At 38.7% G+C, this 24,707-nt stretch overlaps 1 protein-coding gene across 1 annotated transcript in view; it reads left to right on the top strand.

Moving 5' to 3' along the window:
- PIWIL4 (piwi like RNA-mediated gene silencing 4) overlaps nt 1-24,707 on the top strand; it is a 684,822-nt gene that overhangs the window by 539,299 nt on the left and 120,816 nt on the right. Inside the window, exons 13-15 of the mRNA XM_053705591.1 lie at nt 2,778-2,978; nt 14,139-14,242; nt 24,109-24,179. Of these exons, the coding sequence (XP_053561566.1) occupies nt 2,778-2,978; nt 14,139-14,242; nt 24,109-24,179 (376 nt within the window). The remainder of the gene's footprint in view (nt 1-2,777; nt 2,979-14,138; nt 14,243-24,108; nt 24,180-24,707) is intronic.

Genomic DNA, 24,707 nt, shown 5'->3' with positions numbered 1-24,707 from the left:
TTACCACTTATTATCCTATCAGAATATATTATCTAGTCCAATATTGTTTTGTATGGCAACAATTAAATATTTTGTTTTTTAACCTCTTGTAGTCATATTTTCACTATTTTTCACCCAATTTTCACCTATTTGTTTACCTTATCACAGCGCAATATATATTATGATTGAATTTTGAAACCAATACGAGAAGCTCATTTAAAGGTCACGGTAACACATATTATTTATGTATTGAAATACACACAGCTCCCCTCACTTGTTTTTTACCCCTTCTCATCTAAACAAGAAGCTTCCCAGGTATCTGTCCAGATCCAGGGATCCTCAGGCGGAAGCAGTGGATGCATTGTCACTTCCCTGGAAGTATCATCCTGCTTATATCTTTCCGCATCTAGTTCTTCTTCCAAGAGTGATTTCCAAAATTCTAAAGGAGCGTTCGTTTATTCTGCTGGTGGCTCCAGCATGGCCTCACAGGTTTTGGTATGCAGATCTTGTCCGGATGGCTCCTTGCCAACCGTGGACTCTTCCGTTAAGACCAGACCTTCTATCGCAAGGTCCTTTTTTTCCATCAGGATCTCAAATCCTTAAATTTGAAGGTATAGAGATTGAACGCTTGATTCTCAGTCATAGAGGTTTCTCTGACTCCATAATTAATACTATGTTACAGGCTCGTAAATCTCTATCTAGGATGATATATTATCGAGTCTGGAAGACTTATATTTCTTGGTGTTTTTCTCATCTTTTTTCTTGGCATTCTTTTAGAATTCCTAGAATTTTACAGTTTCTTCAGGATGGTTTGGATAAAGGTTTGTCTGCAAGTTCCTTGAAAGGACAAATCTCTGCTCTTTCTGTTCTTTTTCACAGAAAGATTGCTAGTCTTCCTGATATTTATTGTTTTGTACAAGCTTTGGTTTGTATAAAACCTGTTATTAAGTCAATTTCTCCTCCTTGGAGTTTGAATTTGGTTCTAGGGGCTCTTCAAGCTCCTCCGTTTGAACCTATGCATTCGCTGGATATTAAATTACTTTCTTGGAAAGTTTTGTTTCTTTTGGCCATCTCTTCTGCTAGAAGAGTTTCTGAATTATCTGCTCTTTCTTGTGAGTCTCCTTTTCTGATTTTTCATCAGGATAAGGCGATTTTGCGAACTTCATTTAAATTTTTACCTAAGGTTGTGAATTCTAACAACATTAGTAGAGAAATTGTGGTTCCTTCGTTGTGTCCTAATCCTAAGAACTCTAAGAAAAGATTGTTGCATTCTTTGGATGTAGTTAGAGCTTTGAAATATTATGTTGAAGCTACTAAAGATTTCCGAAAGACTTCTAGTCTATTTGTTATCTTTTCTGGTTCTAGGAAAGGTCAAAAGGCTTCTGCCATTTCTTTGGCATCTTGGTTAAAATCCTTGATTCATCATGCTTATGTAGAGTCGGGTAGAACTCCGCCTCAAAGGATTACAGCTCATTCGACTAGGTCAGTCTCTACTTCCTGGGCATTTAGGAATGAAGCTTCGTTTGATCAGATTTGCAAAGCAGCAACTTGGTCTTCTTTGCATACTTTTACTAAATTCTACCATTTGGATGTGTTTTCTTCTTCTGAAGCAGATTTTGGTAGAAAAGTACTTCAGGCAGCTGTTTCAGTTTGATTCTTGTGCTTATAATTTCAGTTTTTTCATTATAAGATTTAAACTTTATTTTGGGGTGTGGATTATTTTTCAGCGGAATTGGCTGTCTTTATTTTATCCCTCCCTCTCTAGTGACTCTTGCGTGGAAGATCCACATCTTGGGTATTCATTATCCCATACGTCACTAGCTCATGAAAAGAAACATAATTTATGTAGGAACTTACCTGATAAATTCATTTCTTTCATATTAGCAAGAGTCCATGAGGCCCACCCTTTTTGAGGTGGTTATGATTTTTTTGTATAAAGCACAATTATTCTAATTCTTGGCTATTCGTTAAACTGATTTGTGGGTGTGGTGAGGGGTGTATTTATAGGCATTTTGAGGTTTGGGAAACTTTGCCCCTCCTGGTAGGAATGTATATCCCATACGTCACTAGCTCATGGACTCTTGCTAATATGAAAGAAATGAATTTATCAGGTAAGTTCCTACATAAATTATGTTTTTTGTTTCTGATGCATAATAGTCAATAATCACAGGTTATCAAGTGTGGCAGTGTACTTATTGTTGTCATTTGTTCTTGACCTGTAATTGTCTCTTAATTTTTTGTGCTTATGTGTGGACAACTGGAATTGTTTGCTTTACTATGCTTATATGATTGTTTCATATATATATATATATATATATATATATATATATATATATATATATATATATGTAGTGGAAAAATATAGAAGAAAAACCAGGACTGTAATCCTGGTATATAAAGACAGGGAATTCAGCACTCTTTTAAATAAAGCTCAAGAAAGTTCAATTCCAAAAACATATATGTTTGTGTTAATATGTGTATATACACACATTAACACATGGATATATATGTATATCAGCATATTCCTATATCTTTACAGGGAACACACAGTTCCCATAGACCGCAATGTAAAGGCACTTTTCAGTGCAGTTTTCTTCCTAACACCCCACTCCCACCAATTTTACCCCCAAAATACTGCCAAGTGCAGTAAATCTATTAAAGAATAAAAAAACGATAGACTGTATTTTGGGGACATTTGTGGCACATTTATCTGATATCTGGTTAATTTTAGAAATACATTTTATTAACCGACCTCTAATGTTGCATTTACTTGTTTTCTTTCCTTTGCATGTGCTCAGGTATTTTGTGTACTGCCTTCCAATCAAAAGGATTGCTATGATTCCATAAAGAAGTATCTGAGCCTGGAGCGGCCTGTTCCCTGCCAGTGTGTGCAAAGTCGTACTCTAAGCAAGCAGCACATGCTGATGAGCGTCGCCACTAAAATCGCCATGCAGATGATCTGTAAACTGGGAGGAGAGCTTTGGGCGGTGGACATTCCTGTGAGTTTTAAGTAGCAAATATGTTTACTGGAGTTTATTGTGATAAATAAGGAAACAGAAGTAAGATAGTTAACATTAGACATGTGAACATTTACATTTGTTTCCATTAAAGAATGTACATTTCTTTTATGTAAGTGGCAAGAGTCCATGAGCTAGTGACGTATGGGATATACAATCCTACCAGGAGGGGCAAAGTTTCCCAAACCTCAAAATGCCTATAAATACAGTACTGGTTTGGCTATCTGCTTTATGTAGATGGATATCTTTCGGTAAGTAGGTATCATTATTTTAAGACACTCTCAGCTAACTCTCAGCTATGGTTTGGTGCTTTATGCATTAATGTAAAGTTTTAAATATATGTATTTTACTTATATTTGCCATGAGTCAGGTCTATGTGTATTTCCCTTTGCAGTCCAGCAGTTTCATTTTGGGAATCATGTTTAGGAAGATTGTCTTACCTGGGGTATAGTCTTTTTTTCAATTTAACTTGTTTTTTCTTGGAAAACTTGCGGGCAAATTAAGCTCGCAAGGGCACAAAATGCTGTTTTTATTTTACCTCACTTCCTATATGCCCCTTGCCTTCTTTATGCTCAGAGGGCTATGCTATTTACTTTTTTGCCAAATTTAGCACTTGCATTTTTTCCCATTCCTGAAACCGCTATATGTGGAAATAAGATATTTCTGTTTAATGTTATTTTTCTTTTTTTTATATTTTACAAGATGTCTCAATCTGATCCTGTCTCAGAAGCTGCTGTAGGAACCATGCTGTTCTACCAAAGAGTCTATCTGTTGTAAGCTAGTGGAGATTATATCTCTAGCTGTAGTATGTAGCAGTCGTCATGATAAGCTTTTGAATGCAGAGATGGTTTCTATTAGTGCTAGTACAGTATCTGTTGTTCCTTCAACATTTAAAGTACATGATATCCCTGTTGTTATGAAAAATTATATTGCTGATGCGATACAGAAGGCGATGGCTGCTATACCGCCTTCAAATAAACGTAAAAGGTCTTTTAAAACTTCTCATAATACTGATGAAATTTGTAATGACCAACAACATACTGATATATCCTCCTTTGATGAGGATCTCTCTGGTTCAGAGGATCCTACTTCAGACATTCAGACATTGACACTGATAAATCATCTTAACTTTTTAAGATTGAGTATATTCGTTCTTTGTTAAAAGAAGTGTTAATAACTTTGGATATTGAGGAGTCTGGTCCTCTTGATATTAAATCCAGTAAACATTTAAATTCTATCTATAAACCTCCTGTGACTACTCCTGAGGTGTTTCCTGTTCCTGATGCTATTTCTTATGTGATTGCTAAGGAATGGTCTAAGCCTGGTACTTCTTTTGTTCCTTCTTCAAGGTTTAAAAAGTTGTATCCTTTGCCAGTGGCTAGATTAGAGTTTTGGCAAAAAATCCCTAAGGTTGATGGGGCTATTTCTACTCTTGCTAAACGTAGTACTATTCCTACGGAAGATAGTGCCTCTTTTAAGGATCCTTTAGATAGAAAAATTTAATCTTATCTAAGGAAGGCTTATTTGCATTCTGGCAATATGCTTAGACCTGCCATTTCTATGGCTGATATTGCGGCTGCATCAACTTTTTGGTTGGATTGCTTAGCACAATGGGAAAAAGACTCTGATTTGCATAGCGTTGTTCGTTTGCTTCAACATGCTAATTATTTTATCTGTGATGCTATTTTTGATATCATCAAGATAAATGTTAAAACTATGGGGCCTATCTATCAAGCTCCGAATGGAGCTTGATGCCCCATGTTTCTGGCGAGCCCGCAAGCTCGCCAGAAACAGCAGTTATGAAGCAGCGGTCACAAAGACCGCTGCTCCATAACCTGTCCGCCTGCTCTGAGCAGGTGGACAGACATCGCCGGAAATCAACCCGATCGAATACGATCGGGTTGATTGACACCCCCCTGCTGGCGGCCCATAGGTGCAATGCTGAATACGGCAAGCGTATTGCTCGCCGTATTCAGCGAGGTCTGGCAGACCTGATCCGCACTGTCAGATCAGGTCTGCCAGATCTTGTTAAATAGAGGCCTATGTCTTTAGCTATTTTAGCTAGAAGAGCTTTATGGCTGAAATCATGGAATGCTGACATGGTATCTAAATCTAGGTTACTCTCTCTTTCATTCCAGGGTAATAATTTGTTTGGTTCTCAGTTGGATTCAATTATTTCCACTATTACTGGGGGGAGGGAATTTTTTTGCTTCAAGATAAAAAGTCTAAAGGCAAATCTAGAGCTTCTAATGGGTTTCGTTCCTTTCGTCAGAATAGGGAACAGAAAACCACTCCTTCCCCTAAGGGCTCTAGCTCCAATTGGAAGCCTTCCTCGAGTTGGAATAAATCCAAGCCCACAAGAAACCAAAGCCAGCCCCAAGACTGCATGAAGGTGCGGCCCTCGATCCAGTTTTACTGGTGGGGGGAAGATTGAACTTATTTCAAGACGTTTAGGCAGGTTCCATTCAGAATCATTGGATTCAGAATATTGTCTCCCAGGGGTATCGAATTGGTTTCAGAATAAGACCTCCTGTGAGAAAATTTTTTCTTTCTCACGTTCCAACAAATCCTGTGAAAGCTCAGGCTTTTCTGAAATGTGTTTCAGATCTAGAGCTTTCAGGAGTGATTGTACCAGTTCCAATTCTGGAACAGGGTCTGGTTTTTATTCAAATCTATTCATTGTCCCGAAGAAGGAAAATTCTTTCACACCAGTTCTGGATCTGAAGTTTTTTAATCATTTTTCAAGATGGTGACTATAGGGACTATTCTGCCTTTTGTTCAGCAAGGTCATTACATTTCCTCAATAGACTTACAGGATGCGTATCTTTATATTCCGATTTATCCAGACCACTATCGGTTTCTGAGATTCTCTTTTCTAGACAAGCATTACCAGTTTTTTGCTCTTCCATTTGGCCTAGCAACAGCTCCAAGAATCTTTTTAAAGGTTCTCGGTGCCCTTCTATCTGTTATCAGAGAGCAGGGTATTGCAGTGTTTCCTTATTTGGACAATATCTTGGTACTGGCTCAATCTTTTTCATTTAGCAGAATCTCACACGCATCAACTTGTGTTGTTTCTTTGAAGACATGGTTGGAGGATCAATTTACCAAAGAGTTCCTTGATTCCATTGACAAGGGTCACCATTTTAGGCTTTCAGATAGATTCAGTGTCCATGAGGCCGATTTACCAAATGTTTGTCGGACCTGATCCGACAGTGCGGATCAGGTCCGACAGACATCACTGAATGCGGAGAGCAATACGCTCTCCATATTCAGCATTGCCGCCCCCTGCAGACTCGCGGCCAATCGGCTGCCCGCAGGGAAGTGTCAATCAATCCGATCGTACTCGATCGGGTTGAATTGTGGCGATCTCTGTCCGCCTGCTTTAGACCGCTGCTTCATAACTGCTGTTTCTGGCAAATCTGAAGACTCGCCAGAAACACAGGCCCTCAAGCTCCATCCGGAGCTTGATAAATGGGCCTCTGTGACTTTGTCTTTAACAGACAAAAGATGAATGAAATTGGTTTCTGCCTGTCAAAACCTTCAGTCTGGATCATTCCCTTCAGTGGCTATGTGCATGGAAGTTTTAGGTCTCATGAATGCAGCATCGGATGCGATCCACTTTGCTCATTTTCATATTAGACCTCTGCAGCTTTGCATGCTGAATCAATGGTGCAGGGATTATACTCGGATATCACAGTTGATATACTTAAATCCCAACATTCAACTCTCTCTGTCCTGGTGGTTAGTCCATCATCGGATTATTCAAGGGGCATCTTTTGTTCATCCTGCCTGGACTGTTAATTTAACAGATGCAAGTCTCTCATATTGGGGAGCTGTCTCGGGGTCTCTGACAGCACAAGGAGTTTGGAATCCTCAAGAGGCGAGGTTACCAATCAATATTTTAGAACTCCGTGCTATTTTTAGGGCTCTTCAGGCTTGGCCAATGTTAAAGAGAGATTTATTCATTCGTTTTCAGACAGACAATATCACAACTGTGGCATATGTCAATCATCAAGGGGGGACTCACAGTCCTTTTGCGATGAAAGAAGTATCTTGGATACTTTTTTGGGCAGAATCCAACTCCTGTCTAATTTCTGCAATACATATTCCAGGTGTAGACAATTGGGAAGGGAATTATCTCAGTCGTCAGTCTTTACATCCAGGGGAGTGGTCTCTCCATCCAGATGTATTTTGTCAGATTGTACTGATGTGGGATCTCCCCGAAATAGATCTGATGGCTTCCCATCTAAACAAGAAGCTTCCCAGGTACCTTTCCAGGTCCAGAGATCCTCAGGCGGGGGTGGAGGATGTGTTAGCAGTTCCTTGGTTTTACCCACCTGCTTACATTTTTCCGCCTCTAGTTCTCCTTCCAAGGGTGATCTCCAAGATCATATTGGAACAATCGTATGTGTTTCTGATAGCACCAGTGTGGCCTCACAGGTTTTGGTATGTGGACCTTGTCTGGATGTCCAGTTGCCAACCTTGGCCACTTCCTTTAAGGCCAGACCTTCTGTCTCAAGGGCCATTTTTCCATCAGGATCTCAAATCGCTAAATTTGAAGGTATGTCAATTGAACGCTTAGTGCTTAGTCATAGAAGTTTCTCTGACTCAGTGATTAATACTATGCTACAGGCTCGTAAGTCTGTTTCAAGAAAGATTTATTATCGGGTTTGGAAAACCTATATATTATGGTGTTTTTCTCATAAATTCTCTTGACATTCTTTTAGAATTCTTAGAATTTTACAGTTTCTTCAGGATGGTTTGGATAAAGGTTTTTCTGCAAGTACAAGGGACAAATCTCTGCTCTTTCTGTTTTATTTCACAGAAAAATTGCTAATCTTCCTGATATTCACTGTTTTGTTCAGGCTTTAGTTTGTATCAAGCCGGTTATTAAATCAATCTCTCCTCCTTGGAGTCTTAATTTGGTTTTGAAGGCTTTGCAGGTTCCTCCTTTTGAGCCTATGCATTCTTTGGATATTACATTCTTGGAAAGTGTTGTTCATTTTGGCTATCTCTTCAGCTAAAAGAGTTTCTGAATTGTGCGCTCCATCTTGTGAGTCTCCTTTTCTGATTTTCCATCAGGATAAGGCTGTTTTGCGGACGTTTAAATTTCTTCCTAATGTTGTGAATTCTAACAACATTAGTAGGGAAATTGTTGTTCCTTCCTTGTGCCCTAATCCCAAGAATACTATTGAAAGATCTACATGCTTTGGATGTTGTAAGAGCTTTGAAATATTATGTCGAAGCTACTAAAGATTTCATGAAGACTTCTAGTCTATTTGTTGTTTTTTCTGGTCCTAGGAAAGGTCAGAAAGCCTCTGCCATTTCTTTGGCATCTTGGTTAAAGCTTTTGATTCACAAGGCTTATGTTGAGATGGGACAGTCTCCTCCTCAGAGAATTACAGCTCATTCTACTAGATCAGTCACCACTTTTTGGGCTTTTAAGAATAAAGCTTCGGTTAGTCAGATTTGTAAAGCAGCAACTTGGTCTTCTTTGCATACATTTATAAAATTTTACCATTTTGATGTATTTGCTTCTTCTGAAGCAGTCTTTGGTAGAAACGTTCTTCAGGCAGCTGTTTTAGTTTGATTCTTCTGCGTATGATTGAAGTTTTTTTCTTGAAATCTATGTGAAGTTTTTTAAGAAAGACTTATTTTTTTGTGTATTTAATTTTTTCAGCGGAAATAGCTGTTTTTATTTTATCCCTCCCTTCCTAGTGACTCTTCTGTGGTCTCCCACATCTTGGGTATTTCTATCCCATATGTCACTAGATCATGGACTCTTGCCAATTACATGAAAGAAAATATAATTTATGTAAGAACTTACCTGATAAATTCATGTCTTTCATATTGGCCATGAGGCCATGAGGCCCATATTGACTCTTGCCAATATGAAAGAAATTAATTTATCAGGTAAGTTCTTACATAAATTATGTTTTTCCTTTGTTACAGGGGAAAAAGTTCACCTGTATTTATATATTATAAGAATTTACTAGGACCAACTCTTATAAGTTTGGCTTATAAACCTTTTGCTTTAAGGGAGACTGACAATGCATTTCATTCAAATTGTTGGCAGCATCATTGTTAACAAAATGTCTGCCTTTTATTTTATTTTTTTAAAAGTCAGACACTGTATAATTGGCTCTGTACAAGTAGCAAATAACTAGCTATGGCCTAGATTTGGAGTTTGGCGGTAGAAGGGCTGTTAACGCTCCGCGGGTTTTTTTCTGGCCGCACCATAAATTTAACTCTGGTATCGAGAGTTCAAACAAATGCTGCGTTAGGCTCCAAAAAAGGAGCGTAGAGCATTTTTACCGCAAATGCAACTCTCGATACCAGAGTTGCTTACGGACGCGGCCAGCCTCAAAAACGTGCTCGTGCACGATTCTCCCATAGGAAACAATGGGACTGTTTGAGCTGAAAAAAAACCTAACACCTGCAAAAAAGCAGCGTTCAGCTCCTAACGCAGCCCCATTGTTTCCTATGGGGAAACACTTCCTACGTCTGCACCTAACACTCTAACATGTACCCCGAGTCTAAACACCCCTAACCTTACACTTATTAACCCCTATTCTGCCGCCCCTGCTATCGCTGACCCCTGCATATTTTTTTTAACCCCTAATCTGCCGCTCCGTAAACCGCCGCAACCTACGTTATCCCTATGTACCCCTAATCTGCTGCCCTAACATCGCCGACCCCTATATTATATTTATTAACCCCTAATCTGCCCCCCTCAACGTCGCCGACACCTGCCTACACGTATTAACCCCTAATCTGCCGAGCGGACCTGATCGCTACTATAATAAAGTTATTAACCCCTAACCCGCCTCACTAACCCTATCATAAATAGTATTAACCCCTAATCTGCCCTCTCTAACATCGCCGACACCTACCTTCAATTATTAACCCCTAATCTGACGACCGGAGCTCATCGCTACTATAATAAATGGATTAACCCCTAAAGCTAAGTCTAACCCTAACACTAACACCCCCCTAACTTAAATATAATTTACATCTAACGAAATAAATTAACTCTTATTAAATAAATTATTCCTATTTAAAGCTAAATACTTACCTGTAAAATAAATCCTAATATAGCTACAATATAAATTATAATTATATTATAGCTATTTTAGGATTAATATTTATTTTACAGGCAACTTTGTAATTATTTTAACCAGGTACAATAGCTATTACATAGTTAAGAACTATTTAATAGTTACCTAGTTAAAATAATAACAAATTTACCTGTAAAATAAATCCTAACCTAAGATATAATTAAACCTAACACTACCCTATCAATACATTAATTAAATAAACTACCTACAATTACCTACAATTAACCTAACACTACACTATCAATAAATTAATTAAACACAATTCCTACAAATAAATACAATTAAATAAACTAGCTAAAGTACAAAAAATAAAAAAGAACTAAGTTACAAAAAATAAAAAAATATTTACAAACATAAGAAAAATATTACAACAATTTTAAACTAATTACACCTATTCTAAGCCCCCTAATAAAATAACAAAGCCCCCCAAAATAAAAAATTCCCTACCCTATTCTAAATTAAAAAAAGTTACAAGCTCTTTTACCTTACCAGCCCTGAACAGGGCCCTTTGCGGGGCATGCCCCAAGAATTTCAGCTCTTTTGCCTGTAAAAAAAAACATACAATACCCCCCCCCCAACATTACAACCCACCACCCACATACCCCTAATCTAACCCAAACCCCCCTTAAAGAAACCTAACACTAAGCCCCTGAAGATCTTCCTACCTTGTCTTCACCATCCAGGTATCACCGATCCGTCCTGGCTCCAACATCTTCATCCAACCCAAGCGGGGGTTGGCGATCCATCATCCGGTGCTGAAGAGGTCCAGAAGAGGCTCCAAAGTCTTCCTCCTATCCGGCAAGAAGAGGACATCCGGACCGGCAAACATCTTCTCCAAGCGGCATCTTCGATCTTCTTCCATCCGGTGCGGAGCGGGTCCATCTTGAAGCAGGCGACGCGGATCCATCCTCTTCTTCCGTTGTCTCCCGACTAATGACGGTTCCTTTAAGGGACGTCATCCAAGATGGCGTCCCTCGAATTCCGATTGGCTGATAGGATTCTATCAGCCAATCGGAATTAAGGTAGTAATTTTCTGATTGGCTGATGGAATCAGCCAATCAGAATCAAGTTCAATCCGATTGGCTGATCCAATCAGCCAATCAGATTGAGCTCGCATTCTATTGGCTTAATTCCGATTGGCTGATAGAATCCTATCAGCCAATCGGAATTCGAGGGACGCCATCTTGGATGACGTCCCTTAAAGGAACCGTCATTAGTCGGGAGACAACGGAAGAAGAGGATGGATCCGCCTCGCCTGCTTCAAGATGGACCCGCTCCGCACCGGATGGAAGAAGATCGAAGATGCCGCTTGGAGAAGATGTTTGCCGGTCCGGATGTCCTCTTCTTGCCGGATAGGAGGAAGACTTTGGAGCCTCTTCTGGACCTCTTCAGCACCGGATGATGGATCGCCAACCCCCGCTTGGGTTGGATGAAGATGTTGGAGCCAGGACGGATCGGTGATACCTGGATGGTGAAGACAAGGTAGGAAGATCTTCAGGGGCTTAGTGTTAGGTTTCTTTAAGGGGGGTTTGGGTTAGATTAGGGGTATGTGGGTGGTGGGTTGTAATGTTGGGGGGGGGTATTGTATGTTTTTTTTTACAGGCAAAAGAGCTGAAATTCTTGGGGCATGCCCCGCAAAGGGCCCTGTTCAGGGCTGGTAAGGTAAAAGAGCTTGTAACTTTTTTAATTTAGAATAGGGTAGGGAATTTTTTATTTTGGGGGGCTTTGTTATTTTATTAGGGGGCTTAGAGTAGGTGTAATTAGTTTAAAATTGTTGTAATATTTTTCTTATGTTTGTAAATATTTTTTTATTTTTTGTAACTTAGTTCTTTTTTATTTTTTGTACTTTAGCTAGTTTATTTAATTGTATTTATTTGTAGGAATTGTGTTTAATTAATTTATTGATAGTGTAGTGTTAGGTTAATTGTAGGTAATTGTAGGTAGTTTATTTAATTAATGTATTGATAGGGTAGTGTTAGGTTTAATTATATCTTAGGTTATGATTTATTTTACAGGTAAATTTGTTATTATTTTAACTAGGTAACTATTAAATAGTTCTTAACTATTTAATAGCTATTGTACCTGGTTAAAATAATTACAAAGTTGCCTGTAAAATAAATATTAATCCTAAAATAGCTATAATATAATTATAATTTATATTGTAGCTATATTAGGATTTATTTTACAGGTAAGTATTTAGCTTTAAATAGGAATAAGTTATTTAATAAGAGTTAATTTATTTCGTTAGATGTAAATTATATTTAAGTTAGGGGGGTGTTAGTGTTAGGGTTAGACTTAGCTTTAGGGGTTAATCCATTTATTATAGTAGCGATGAGCTCCGGTCGTCAGATTAGGGGTTAATAATTGAAGGTAGGTGTCGGCGATGTTAGGGAGGGCAGATTAGGGGTTAATACTATTTATGATAGGGTTAGTGAGGCGGGTTAGGGGTTAATAACTTTATTATAGTAGCGGTGCGGTCCGCTCGGCAGATTAGGGGTTAATAAGTGTAAGCAGGTGTCGGCGACGTTGAGGGGGGCAGATTAGGGGTTAATAAATATAATATAGGGGTCGGCGGTGTTAGGGGCAGCAGATTAGGGGTACATAGGGATAACGTAGGTGGCGGCGCTTTGCGGTCGGAAGATTAGGGGTTAATTATTTTAAGTAGCTGGCGGCGACGTTGTGGGGGGCAGGTTAGGGGTTAATAAATGTAATACAGGGGTCGGCGGGGTTAGGGGCAGCAGATTAGGGGTACATAAGTATAACGTAGGTGGCGGTCGGCAGATTAGGGGTTAAAATATTTTAATCGAGTGGCGGTGATGTGGGGGGAGCTCGGTTTAGGGGTACATAGGTAGTTTATGGGTGTTAGTGTACTTTAGGGTACAGTAGTTAAGAGCTTTATGAACCGGCGTTAGCCAGAAAGCTCTTAACTCCTGCTATTTTCAGGCGGCTGGAGTTTTGTCGTTAGAGCTCTAACGCTCACTTCAGAAACGACTCTAAATACCGGCGTTAGGAAGATCCCATTGAAAAGATAGGATACGCAAATGGCGTAGGGGGATCTGCGGTATGGAAAAGTCGCGGCTGAAAAGTGAGCGTTAGACCCTTTAATCACTGACTCCAAATACCAGCGGGCGGCCAAAACCAGCGTTAGGAGCCTCTAACGCTGGTTTTGACGGCTACCGCCGAACTCCAAATCTAGGCCTTAGTTACTCAACCCATGGCATAGTGGTAATGCAAGCTGGGTAAAGTTGTGTAACAGCCTCTATCCTTTATATAGGATCCGCTACAGGATTATAGTTATGGTTTTCTTGTTGTTGCTGAGTACTGTTACCATTCTTTGCTTCTACGTGTGTCTTTAGGAATTTTTTAAAAGTTGTACAACTCTTAAAGGATGGGAAAAAAGCTTGTTAAATCACTATAAAATCTAAATCCATTACCTACCACTAAGATCCCCTCTCAGTGCTATTAACCCCCTTAACCTACATGTTAAAAAAAACATGAGAATTAAAACAACAAAAAATTTAATTTGTTAGTTTGTGACGAATTTCGAATGCTTAACATTCTAACATTCGTTCAACTAATTAGATTTTTTGAATGTTAATGAACATTTGTTAATTGGTTCAATTATTCAAATTTTATTGAGATTCTTTTTCAAATTAAAAAATGTAGTAGGTTTTACCATCGATTTTGAATGCTTTGCAATCAAAGTATTATTTATAACAAAAATGAAAACAGTTTTGATTTCAATAATTTTTATAAATAATAATGTTTTAATCTAATGTTTAACATTCGAAAACAGGAAATAACATTTTTGTTTAACAAATTTTGTGCATTATTTTGTATCCTTATTATCTAACATTTTTTGGTACAAATAAATGCCCATGTGACTATTTGTTTGACAAAGTGAATTTAATTGTTTACATCTTCGCCCATCCCTAGTTTTTTGTTAGTAAATATTGTTTTTACTTTAAAAGACTGCTGTTTTTGAATGCATTTATCTTACAAAAATTTACAATTTATTTTACAGCTTAAATCCCTTATGGTAGTCGGAGTAGATGTTAATAAAGATGCGCTAAGTAAATCCAACTCTGTCGTGGGATTTGTGGCTAGTACCAACTCACGGCTTACAAGGTAAGTTCAGTCAGCAATATAGCTGCTTTCATTTGTCAAACAGCATATTAGTATATTTATGCCCCAATATTTTGAAGTCCAAATAAATCAGGATGTAACAGTAAAAGTAATACTTCTTCAGTGTTCATTGCAAATACCTAGAATTTTAATCTGCATCTTTATGACGAAAGTTCCAAGAGCATTATTTTATGTATAAAAAAACCTTTGTTTGAATGGTTACTCACTGTTGTGTACTTTACCATATAGTATAAAAATATAGCGGATAAACTCTGCAAACCTCTGTTGTTTACTTGGGGTTCAGATCATGTGGTGTAGAGAAGTTTGATTAAATGCCTTAAGGGAATAGTAGTCTTTTCTTTCATAGGTTGGTGAGAATCCACAAGCCTTTAAACCCTCCCACCTCCCTTTATAACTCAGTTTTTTTTTGCCTCCCAGGAGTAGGTGAAGATTTGAGGTGCTCCAGATTCTACGCTGAAAGGGGTGCTCAGACCTATGTGAGGTCTGTTACCCCTCTCAATCGACAAGCCTTTGAGACAGGAGTATAGAAGTGCTGGGTAGTGACGCAATATTTCCCTATGTTTTTTTGGTAACATGCCTTTCACAGGTGTCACGGGGAGCTGTCCTTAGTCTCCTCCTGCTGTGTCTTTGTTGTGCTCCTTTCTAATATCCTCGGCTGTTACCTTCACAGCACAGAATGGACTCTATACTGGAAACAGCTCTTCTTTACAGCTGGTAAGCTCAGTGAAGTGGGTGTCTTTCAAGGTAAGTACAGTGCACTCACATAGCCTGAAGTATATTAATAGATACACTGACATGTATAGCATAGCTATGTTACAATTATACTTCACACAGCATTAAGAAGTGCTACTGTGGGTTATGTAGTATATACAGTCATATGTACACTATCTCCATACATGACTCAAAGGTTTTATGGGCTCAGCTGGTGGCAAATTATCTAAGGCTTTTTTTTATTTTTTACTTTGGTATCTTAGTAGGGGTGGTATACCTTTTAAGTGTTATCTGAGGCTGTTTGAGGGTGCTATTGCTATGGGGGAATTGGTCTATGCACACTCTGTTTGGAAAGCATACTCTTTATTCTTTAAGAATGGCGGGGGTGTACTTTGTTAACACTGAGGTTACATTTTTTCCCAGAAAAAAACATACGTGGACTCCTAGCTCAATGTGCTTAGCGGGATATGGCTGCACCTCACTGATGGGGCCAAATGGAGGCTGAACATTTTGCCATTTCCCTTGTTTTTCTCTGTGAAAAGCACTATTGGGCTAAAAGAAGCTACTCCCAGGTAATAACTAGGCCATAGAACAAGCCACTGAGCTGTTACTCGTTCCTGGCAGATTGCTTCTATTTCTGTATGTATTTCTATTATGACCCTGGGGAAGTCTCCCTAATGTGTGATGGAGAAAATGAGTGGTGGACTCCTTGCCCAATATGCTTATTGGGATATGGCTGCACCTCACTGAGGAGGCCAAAACAATTGTCTGGTGTTGCCATTTCCCTTGTTCAAAGTAGTATTTCCTGGTATTTCAGGGCTGGACTGACCTTGTTAGGCGGTATTAGACTGATATACTTCAGGAAAGTTTTCCTCTGCGGAATTCCCAATTGGTCTAAAAGAAGCTACTCCAAGGTGGTAACCAGGCCATGTAACAAGCTACTGAGCTGTTAATTGATCCTGGCAGACTGCTTCTCTTTCAGTGTGAATTACATTTTTCCCGCCCTCTGCTTTGCACGCTTGTTGCTGAGTTCAGCAGAATTTTCGGTGTCTCCGTACAATCGCTGCCGCTTCTGTCTTTCTGCAAGCTGCTTGGGGGGGGGACTGCCCTATGCATCGAGCCATAGGGGTTTATTTTTTCTTAGAAATTAGTCAATCTGCCACATTTAGCTGAGGGGTAAATTTCATTTGAATCATATTTACTGCTTACCTATAAAACTTTTTAAATAGCATTAGCATTGTGCCTGCTTTTCCCTGTAGTATTGTTTCTTCTCATATCACTTTACAACCATGGAACCAAATAAGTCTGTCCCCCCAGTATCCCTTTCAGATTCCTTAGAGGGGAGAGCCACAGACCATCATTTTTCTCAAGCTGTGTTAATTTGCAAATCTGTATTAGTTTGCACCTAGCCCAGCTGTGGAATGTCTGTTTGAGTCTGCTAATAAAATTTTTCTAAGAGTGTCTGTCCTACTCCTGTGTGTATTGCACAGTGAGTTCCTAAAGACTTTTCTCTAGAGTTTAAAACTTTTCTTTGCTCTACTGTAACTGAGGTTTTAACAGCTATGCCACAGGCAAGTAAGCGTAAGGGCAAATCTTGATTATTCTTCTGATGGCAGAATATTGTCAGCTGATCAGGAATCCAACTGTAATTTTAAATCGGATGACTCCTTTATGTTCAAGGTTGACCATTTACTCTTCTTACTTTGTGAGATCCTTCATACTTTGGGCCATATGGATAAAAAGCTTGCTTTTAAACTGGATTTAATTTTGAAGTCCTCTCTAAAATCTCCTAAGGTTTTTCCAGTTCCTGAACAGGCTGAATCCCACCACTGGATGTATCCTTTGACTGCTAAGAAAATGGAGCTTTGGGAGTCTATTCCAAAAGTTGATGGAACAATTTTTACGCTCGCTAAGCGTGCTACCATTCCAGTAGAGGATAGTACTTACTTCAGGTATCCTGTGGATCACAAATTAGAGACTTTCTCGGAAAATAATTTCCTTTAAATGGGTTATCTCTCTAAGGCAGCTGTGAGAATAGCGTGTAGCAGGAGCTTCAGCCTTGTGGCTTAATACTTCATCTGATCTTCTAATCAGTCCTCTATGGAAGAACTACAAAGCTGCAAAGTTACTCCACACTGCAAACTCCCTTATCTGCAATGCAGTTGTTGATATCATTTGAATTAATGTGAAAAACATGTCTTTTTCCATCTTTTCCAAAAGGGCCTTAGGGCCTAAGTCTTGGTCTGCAGATATGGTTTACAAAAACAGATTATTGACTTTCTTTCCAAGGAAAGTTTTTTTTTAGATCGGGTTTGGGCTCAATATTTTCCACTGTTACTGAAGGTAAAGGCACCTTCCACCCTCAGAATAAAAGATCAAAGAGTAAAGACAGATCAGGTAATCGTTTATGTTCCTTTTGTTCTTCCAAATCTCTTCCAAAAATCAAAAGTCTTCTTCTTTCCAGAAGCCGTAGTCCTCAATTCAAGCAAAACTTGAAATATCCCTCCAATTCTAAATCTGCATGAAGGTGTGGCCCCCGAATTAGTTTCACTTCTGGTAGGGGGTAGATTGAACTACTTTCAGGAGGCTTGGTTTCAATCATTGAAGGATCCTTGGGTTTTGAGCATTATATCCCAGCGTTACAAAAGTTCCTTCTGTGCCATGTCCCTAAAATCCTTCAAAGGTGGCTGCCTTCCTACAAAGTGTTCAGGATGTAGAATTCCTGTCTCAGAACAGGGTCAGGGTTTTTACTCCAACCTCTTTATTATTTAGTTATATCATGGAAGGAGGGAATTTTAAGACCTTTCCTAGACTTCAAAATTTGAGAGCTCCTACTTTCAAAATGGAACCCATCCATACTATCCTTCCTCTAGTACAACAGGGTCAGTTCATATCCACCATAGTGTATACCTTCATATTTCTATTCACGTGGAAAATCATTAGTTCCTCAGGTTTTCCTTTCAGGACAAGCATTTTTAGTTTCTTGCTTTTCCGTTTGAGTTGGCTACTGTCCAAATATTAACAAAAGTCTTTATGAGCTCTATTGGCTAAGATCAGAACTCAAGAAATTTCAGTAGCTCCTTACTTGGATGATTCAGGCTTCATCTCTGCCTCTGGCAATTTCTCACACTCAGAAACTTCTGTTATTCCTACACAACCACGGTTGGAAGATTAACGTGCCAAAGAGTTCTAAATCTCCCAGCACCAAGGTCTGCTTTCTGGGGGTATCTATAAATTCAGTAATCATGCGCCTATCTCTCACAGAGTTGCGTAAACTTAAATTACAGAGGGCCTGTGCCAGTCTTCAGCCCTTGGTTCATCTGACAGTGGCACACTGTGTGGAGGTTGTTCTGATGGTGGCTGTCTCGAACACAGTTTCTTTTGCTTGCTTTCATTTATGCCTTCTTCAGCTTTGTATACTAAAAAAGTGGACAAGGAATTACTCTCATTTAGATCATAAGATTTTTCTAGACTCCACAGTAAGACAATCATAGACAACTAGTCTTTTGCCCTTGGAGCTTCCTTTTTTTCAGCCATCTTGGGCAATTGTGACTACAGACTCCAGTCTTTTGGGCTGGGGCATGGTTTGGGGAGCACTAGAAATTAGTTTCCTCAGAAGGTGAGGTTACCAATAAACATTGTGGAGCTTTAGGCAATATTTTTTGGGCTCTCCAGTCATGGCCTCTCTTAAAAAAGGTATGTTATATTCGATTGAAGTGAGACAACATCACAACTGTGGCATACATTAATCATCAGGGAGGGCATACATCAATCATCAGGGAGGGACTCAAAGTCCTTTAGCAATGAAGGAAGTATCTTGGATCTTGTCCTGGGCAGAACACAATCAATGTACCTTGTCAGTGATCCACATTCCAGGGGTCAAAAATTGGGAAGTGGACTATCTCAGTTGTCAGTCTCTGCACCCAGGGGAATGGTCTCTCAATCAGGAGGATCAGTTTGTTTGCAGATGGGGCCTTCCGGAAATAGACCTGATGGCTTCCCATCTCAATTTCAAACTTCCCAGATACTGTGCCAGATCAAGGCATCCCAGAGCAGAACTGATAGATGCTCTGGTGATACTGTGGTCCTTTTGCCTAGCCTATATATTCCCTCCATTTGTTCTTCTTCCAAGAATAATTGCTCGGATCGAGCAAGAGAAGGCGTCAGTCATTCTGCAGATCTGATTCAAATGTCCAGCTCTCCTCCATGGTCCCTACCACAGTGTTAGTACCTTTTGTCTCAAGGTCCTTTATTTTACCAATTTAACGGTGTGGAGATTGAAAGCCTAATTTTGAAACAAAGGGGTTTGTCTGACGCTGTAATTTATACTCTTCTTTATACTCTTCATCAGGATGGAAAACCTGTAACTAGGAAAAATTATCACACAACTTGGAAAAATGTTCTTTCTTGGTGTGAGGATCAAAGTTTTCATTGTCATTCTTTTAGGATTCCAAAGATCCTTCAGTTTCTTCAAGATGGGTTAGATAAGGGTTTGTCAGAGAGTTCTTTTAAAGGCCAAATTTCTGCTATATCTGTTTTATACCACAAGAAGATATCCAAGTTGCCTGATGTTCAAAACTTTTTCCAGGTTTTGCCGGTTGTTAAGCCCATTTATTCACATTCGGCCAAATTTAGAGTTTTGTCCTTTTTTTCCCAACGCGCCCTTAAGACAACGCTGGTATTTAGAGTTGTCTGAAGGGCTGCATTAGGCTCCAAAAAGGGTGGGTTGAGCCGAATGTACCGCCACTTCAACCCTCAATACCAGCGTTGCTTATGGTAGCGGTAAGCTGGCAAAACGTGCTCGTGCACGATTCCCCCATAGGAAACAATGGGGCAGTTTGGGATGAAAAAAAACCTAACACCTGCAAAAAAGCAGCGTTCAGCTCCCAACGCAGCCCCATTGTTTCCTATGGGGAAACACTCTCTAAGTCTACACCTAACACCCTAACATGAACCCCTAAACACCCCTAACCTTACACTTATTAACCCTTAATCTGCCACCCCCGCTATCGCTGACACCTGCATTATACTATTAACCCCTAATCTGCCCCTCCGGACACCGCCGCAAGCTACATTATCCCTATGAACCCCTAATCTGCTACCCCTAACATCGCCGACACCTATATTATATTTATTAACCCCTAATCTGCCCCTAATCTGCTACTCTAATAAATGTATTAACCCCTAAAGCTAAATCTAACCCTAACACCCCCCTAAATTAAATATAATTTTAATCTAACAAAATAAATTAAATCATATTAACTACAGTATTCCTATTTAAAACGAAATACTTACCTGTAAAATAAACCCTAATATAGCTACAATATAACAAATAATTATATTGTAGCTATTTTAGTATTTATATTTATTTTACAGGCAACTTTGTATTTATTTTAACTAGGTACAATAGTTATTAAATAGTTATTAACTATTTAATAGCTACCTAGTTAAAATAATTACAAAATTACCTGTAAAATAAATCCTAACCTAAGTTACAATTAAACCTAACACTACACTATCAATAAATTAATTAAATAAATTGGTGTGAATGTGGAGGGTTTAGTAGTGCGCTGGTAAAAAAGATAGTAACCAAACACCTAAAAGGGTCGAAAGATCCTTCCGTCTTTCAAAAAACGATAGAGTGTGTGATTGGGAGTGATAGGTGCGCTACTTATAGCTAAAGGTGTACTTAAAGTATAATTGATATATATCGAAGAAGGATAAGTGAGCAATATAAAAATGTAAATACTAAATAAAACTAAAACTAAAAAGTGTTCATAATTAAATAGTGTTCAATACTGAATTGCTATTTTATAGCACTTGGTGAGATGATAAAGACAATATGAGTCACTGTGAGTGGAAATTATATTTTATAGATCATTTAGAAAAAACATATAAACAATAAATAGTTATACTAAAAACATCAATTTAAAGGGACGTCTCCCTTGTTATATAAAATTCTCAGATATAAAAACATGCATAGAATATTTGACACTTTAGTAGTGTTTACATATGCTGCCCCATACATAAATTTATGCTGGTGTCCGTCTCTATTGAACGTATAGGTAAATAGTTGGTGTTTGTATATCCTGCTATATTCAGGTAGATAGTAACAGCAGTGTAGTTCAGATTTGTATAACACTTAAGCCGATGTTACAAAAGTTATTTAATGACAGCGGTGCAGTCCAGATTTACACAACTCTTTAGCCGATGTTACAAAAGTTACTTAATGACAGCGGTGCAGTTCAAATTTGCATAACACTTTAGTTGATGATACAAAAGTTACTTCTAAACCAGTATTTTCTCCGGGTAAGGCAGGTTACTATACAGTATTTTCTCAGTACCTGTTATTCTCCAAACCCGTCTGCAGCGTCCGAATCCCCTTCTCACCTGGTAACTGATCAGCGCCGCATGTGTCCTGGCGTCTGACGTCACCGCTTGGTATCTCTGGTGGGATTGGCTGGAATTTGACAAATTCTTTTGAATGATAAGAGGAAAGCTTTTATAAAGTAACGATATTTGTAAATGGATCCTGCACTTAAACAGGATGTTAAAAGTTCCAATAGGAGTGTAATAGGCAACCCGGGTTGTTACAGCTTATAAACTTAAATCATAAGGTATCCAGAAAAAGATAGTCTCTTTGTGTATTTATTTCACACAGTAGCAGGGTCAGCAGTCACAAGGTCGACGCGTTTCGCTCAATAGAGCTTTATCAAGATCCTATTACACTCCTATTGGAACTTTTAACATCCTGCGTGCATCTAGCACTAAGTGCAGGATCCATTTACAAATATTGTTACTTTATAAAAGAGTTGTGTAAATCTGGACTGCACCGCTGTCATTAAATAACTTTTGTAACATCGGCTTAAGTGTTATACAAATCTGAACTACACTGCTGTTACTATCTACCTGAATATAGCAGGATATACAAACACCAACTATTTACCTATACGTTCAATAGTGACGGACACCAGCATAAATTTATGTATAGGGCAGCATATGTAAACACCACTAAAGTGTCAAAGTGTCAAATATTCTATGCATGTTTTTATATCTGAGAATTTTATATAACAAGGGAGACGTCCCTTTAAATTGATGTTTTTAGTATAACTATTTATTGTTTATATGTTTTTTCTAAATGATCTATAAAATATAATTTCCACTCACAGTGACTCATATTGTCTTTATCATCTCACCAAGTGCTATAAAATAGCAATTCAGTATTGAACACTATTTAATTATGAACACTTTTTAGTTTTAGTTTTATTTAGTATTTACATTTTTATATTGCTCACTTATCCTTCTTCGATATATATCAATTATACTTTAAGTACACCTTTAGCTATAAGTAGCGCACCTATCACTCCCAATCACACACTCTAATTAAATAAATTACCTACAATTACATACAATTAAATAAACTAAACTAAATTACAAAAAATAAAAAAAAGATTACAAGAATATTAGGCTAATTACACCTACTCTAAGTCCCCTGATAAAATAAAAAAGCCCCCCAAAATAATAAAGGTGCCTACCCTATTCTAAATTAAAAAGTAACCAGCTCTTTTACCAGCCCTTAAAAGGGCATGCCCCTAAGTAATCAGCTCTTTTGCCTGTAAAAAAAAATACAACCCCCCCAACATTAAAACCCACCACCCACATACCCCTACTCTAACCCAAACCCCCCTTAAATAAACCTAACACTACCCCCCTGAAGATCTCCCTACCTTGAGTCGTGTTCACCCAGCCGGGCACCGATGGACCAAAAGAGGACATCCGGAGCGGCAGAAGTCTTCATCCTATCCAGGCAGAAGAGGACATCCGGACCGGCAGACATCTTAATCCAAGTGGCATCTTCTATCTTCATCCATCCGGAGCAGAGCGGAGCCATCATCTTCCAGCTGACGCAGATCCATCCTCTTCAACCGACGCCTACTCGCTGAATGAAGGTTCCTTTAAGGGACGTCATCCAAGATGGCGTTCCTCGAATTCCGATTGGCTGATAGGATTCTATCAGCCAATCGGAATTAAGGTAGGAAAAATCTGATTGTCTGATTAAATCAGCCAATCAGATTCAAGTTCAATCGGATTGGCTGATCCAATCAGCCAATCCGATTAAGCTTGCATTCTGTTGGCTGATCGGAACAGCCAATAGAATGCAAGCTCAATCTTAGTCCTTTCTTTATGTCCTTATCCTGCAAATCCTAAAGAGAGACTTCTGCACAACCTAGATTTGGTTAGGGCCTTAAAATTGATTTTACAGGTGACTAAATATTTCAGACAGTCTTTATTTGTCCATTTTCTGGTTCTTGTAGAGCACAAAAAGCTACTGCTGTTTATCTAGCTTCTTGGTTAAAACAAGTGATTCACAAGGCTTACTTGATGGTGGGGATATTGCCCCTAAATGTATTACAGCCTATTCCACTAGATCAGTTTCTACTTCTTGGGCCTTTAAAAACTATGCTTCTGTTGAACAGATTTGCAAAGCTCCAACTTAGTTTCCATTTCACACATTTACTAAATTCTATCATTTTGATGACTTTGCCTCCTCAGAGTGGGTTTTTGCTGGAAAGTCCTTCACGCTACAGTGTCTGGCAAATGAGAAATGCCTTTTAGTCTTTTGTTCCACCCTTTTTCTTGTGGATTCTACAGCTTGGGTATTAGATCCCACATGTTAAGGCTTGTCCACTATCACCACCCTATGAAAGAAAACATAATTTATGCTTACCTGATAAATACCTTTCTTTCATGGTGGTGAGATTCCTCAAGGCCCCATCCAGTTTATTTTTTCCTTTTTGGTGGTAGTCTTTATTTGCACCTCTTCATACCCTGCTTTGCCTTTCCCACCTTTCTGTTCACCTTTCCTCTGCTCAGCTATACGATAAACTGAGTTGTGCAAGGAGGTGGGAGGGTTTAAAAGCTCCTGATGTTAGGGGTATCTTTGCCTCCTCCTACTGCTGGAAATTCAATTCCACACTTTAAGGCTCATGAACTCTAAGCACCATGAAAGAAAGGAATTTCTCAAATGAGCATACATTTATGGGGGTGTTTTTTTTGTGTGAAATGTTGCACTGCTTATATTATACCGTGAGGCGATGGACCACCTGACACCATATATTTGGCTTTTTCTTTCTTAGGTGGTTTTCACGTTGTATTATCCAGAAAACAGCAACCGATTTTGCTGATTGCTTGAAAGTGTGCATGAAAGGTAATTTAACTGGCAGCTTACATACATATTTATTCAAACAGGGGAACATTGTGCCATTCAGCCACCATTTTTTAAAATGACTTATCTGTACAAAATCAACTCTCCCCTGCTGCATGTGTTGCCATTTTGTTTGAGGCACTTTCATTTTTTGCCTCCCTCCTAGGAAAAATGTCTGCAGATGTTCATGGAGACATATGCTTCCTTGCTCTGTACACACCTGTGGTTTACTTGATATATTGAGTATATTTATCATTCTCACTAGTCCCCTACAGGGAAATAACATACACAACTTAGTAGAAGAAATATGTTAAGAAAAGGAAACTTAGAGCGCTGCACAATAAACCATCTGATACCTAAGTCCTTCTGGTCTTTCTACCGCACTATGATATGAACAAAAAGGAAAAGAGAGAGACAAAGCTCTGAAAAAAGCACAAAGGGTTAATACCTATGAGAAATAATAACACTTCAATGTAAACACTTAGCGATAAATTAGTGAACACTGATATTAATAAAGGAGTAACTTTTTTA

Source organism: Bombina bombina, chromosome 3, assembly GCF_027579735.1.
Source record: "Bombina bombina isolate aBomBom1 chromosome 3, aBomBom1.pri, whole genome shotgun sequence".
Classification (NCBI taxonomy): Eukaryota; Metazoa; Chordata; class Amphibia; order Anura; family Bombinatoridae; genus Bombina; species Bombina bombina.
The sequence above is the reverse complement of the archived record's forward strand: the minus strand, read 5'-3'. Positions and strand labels throughout refer to the sequence as shown.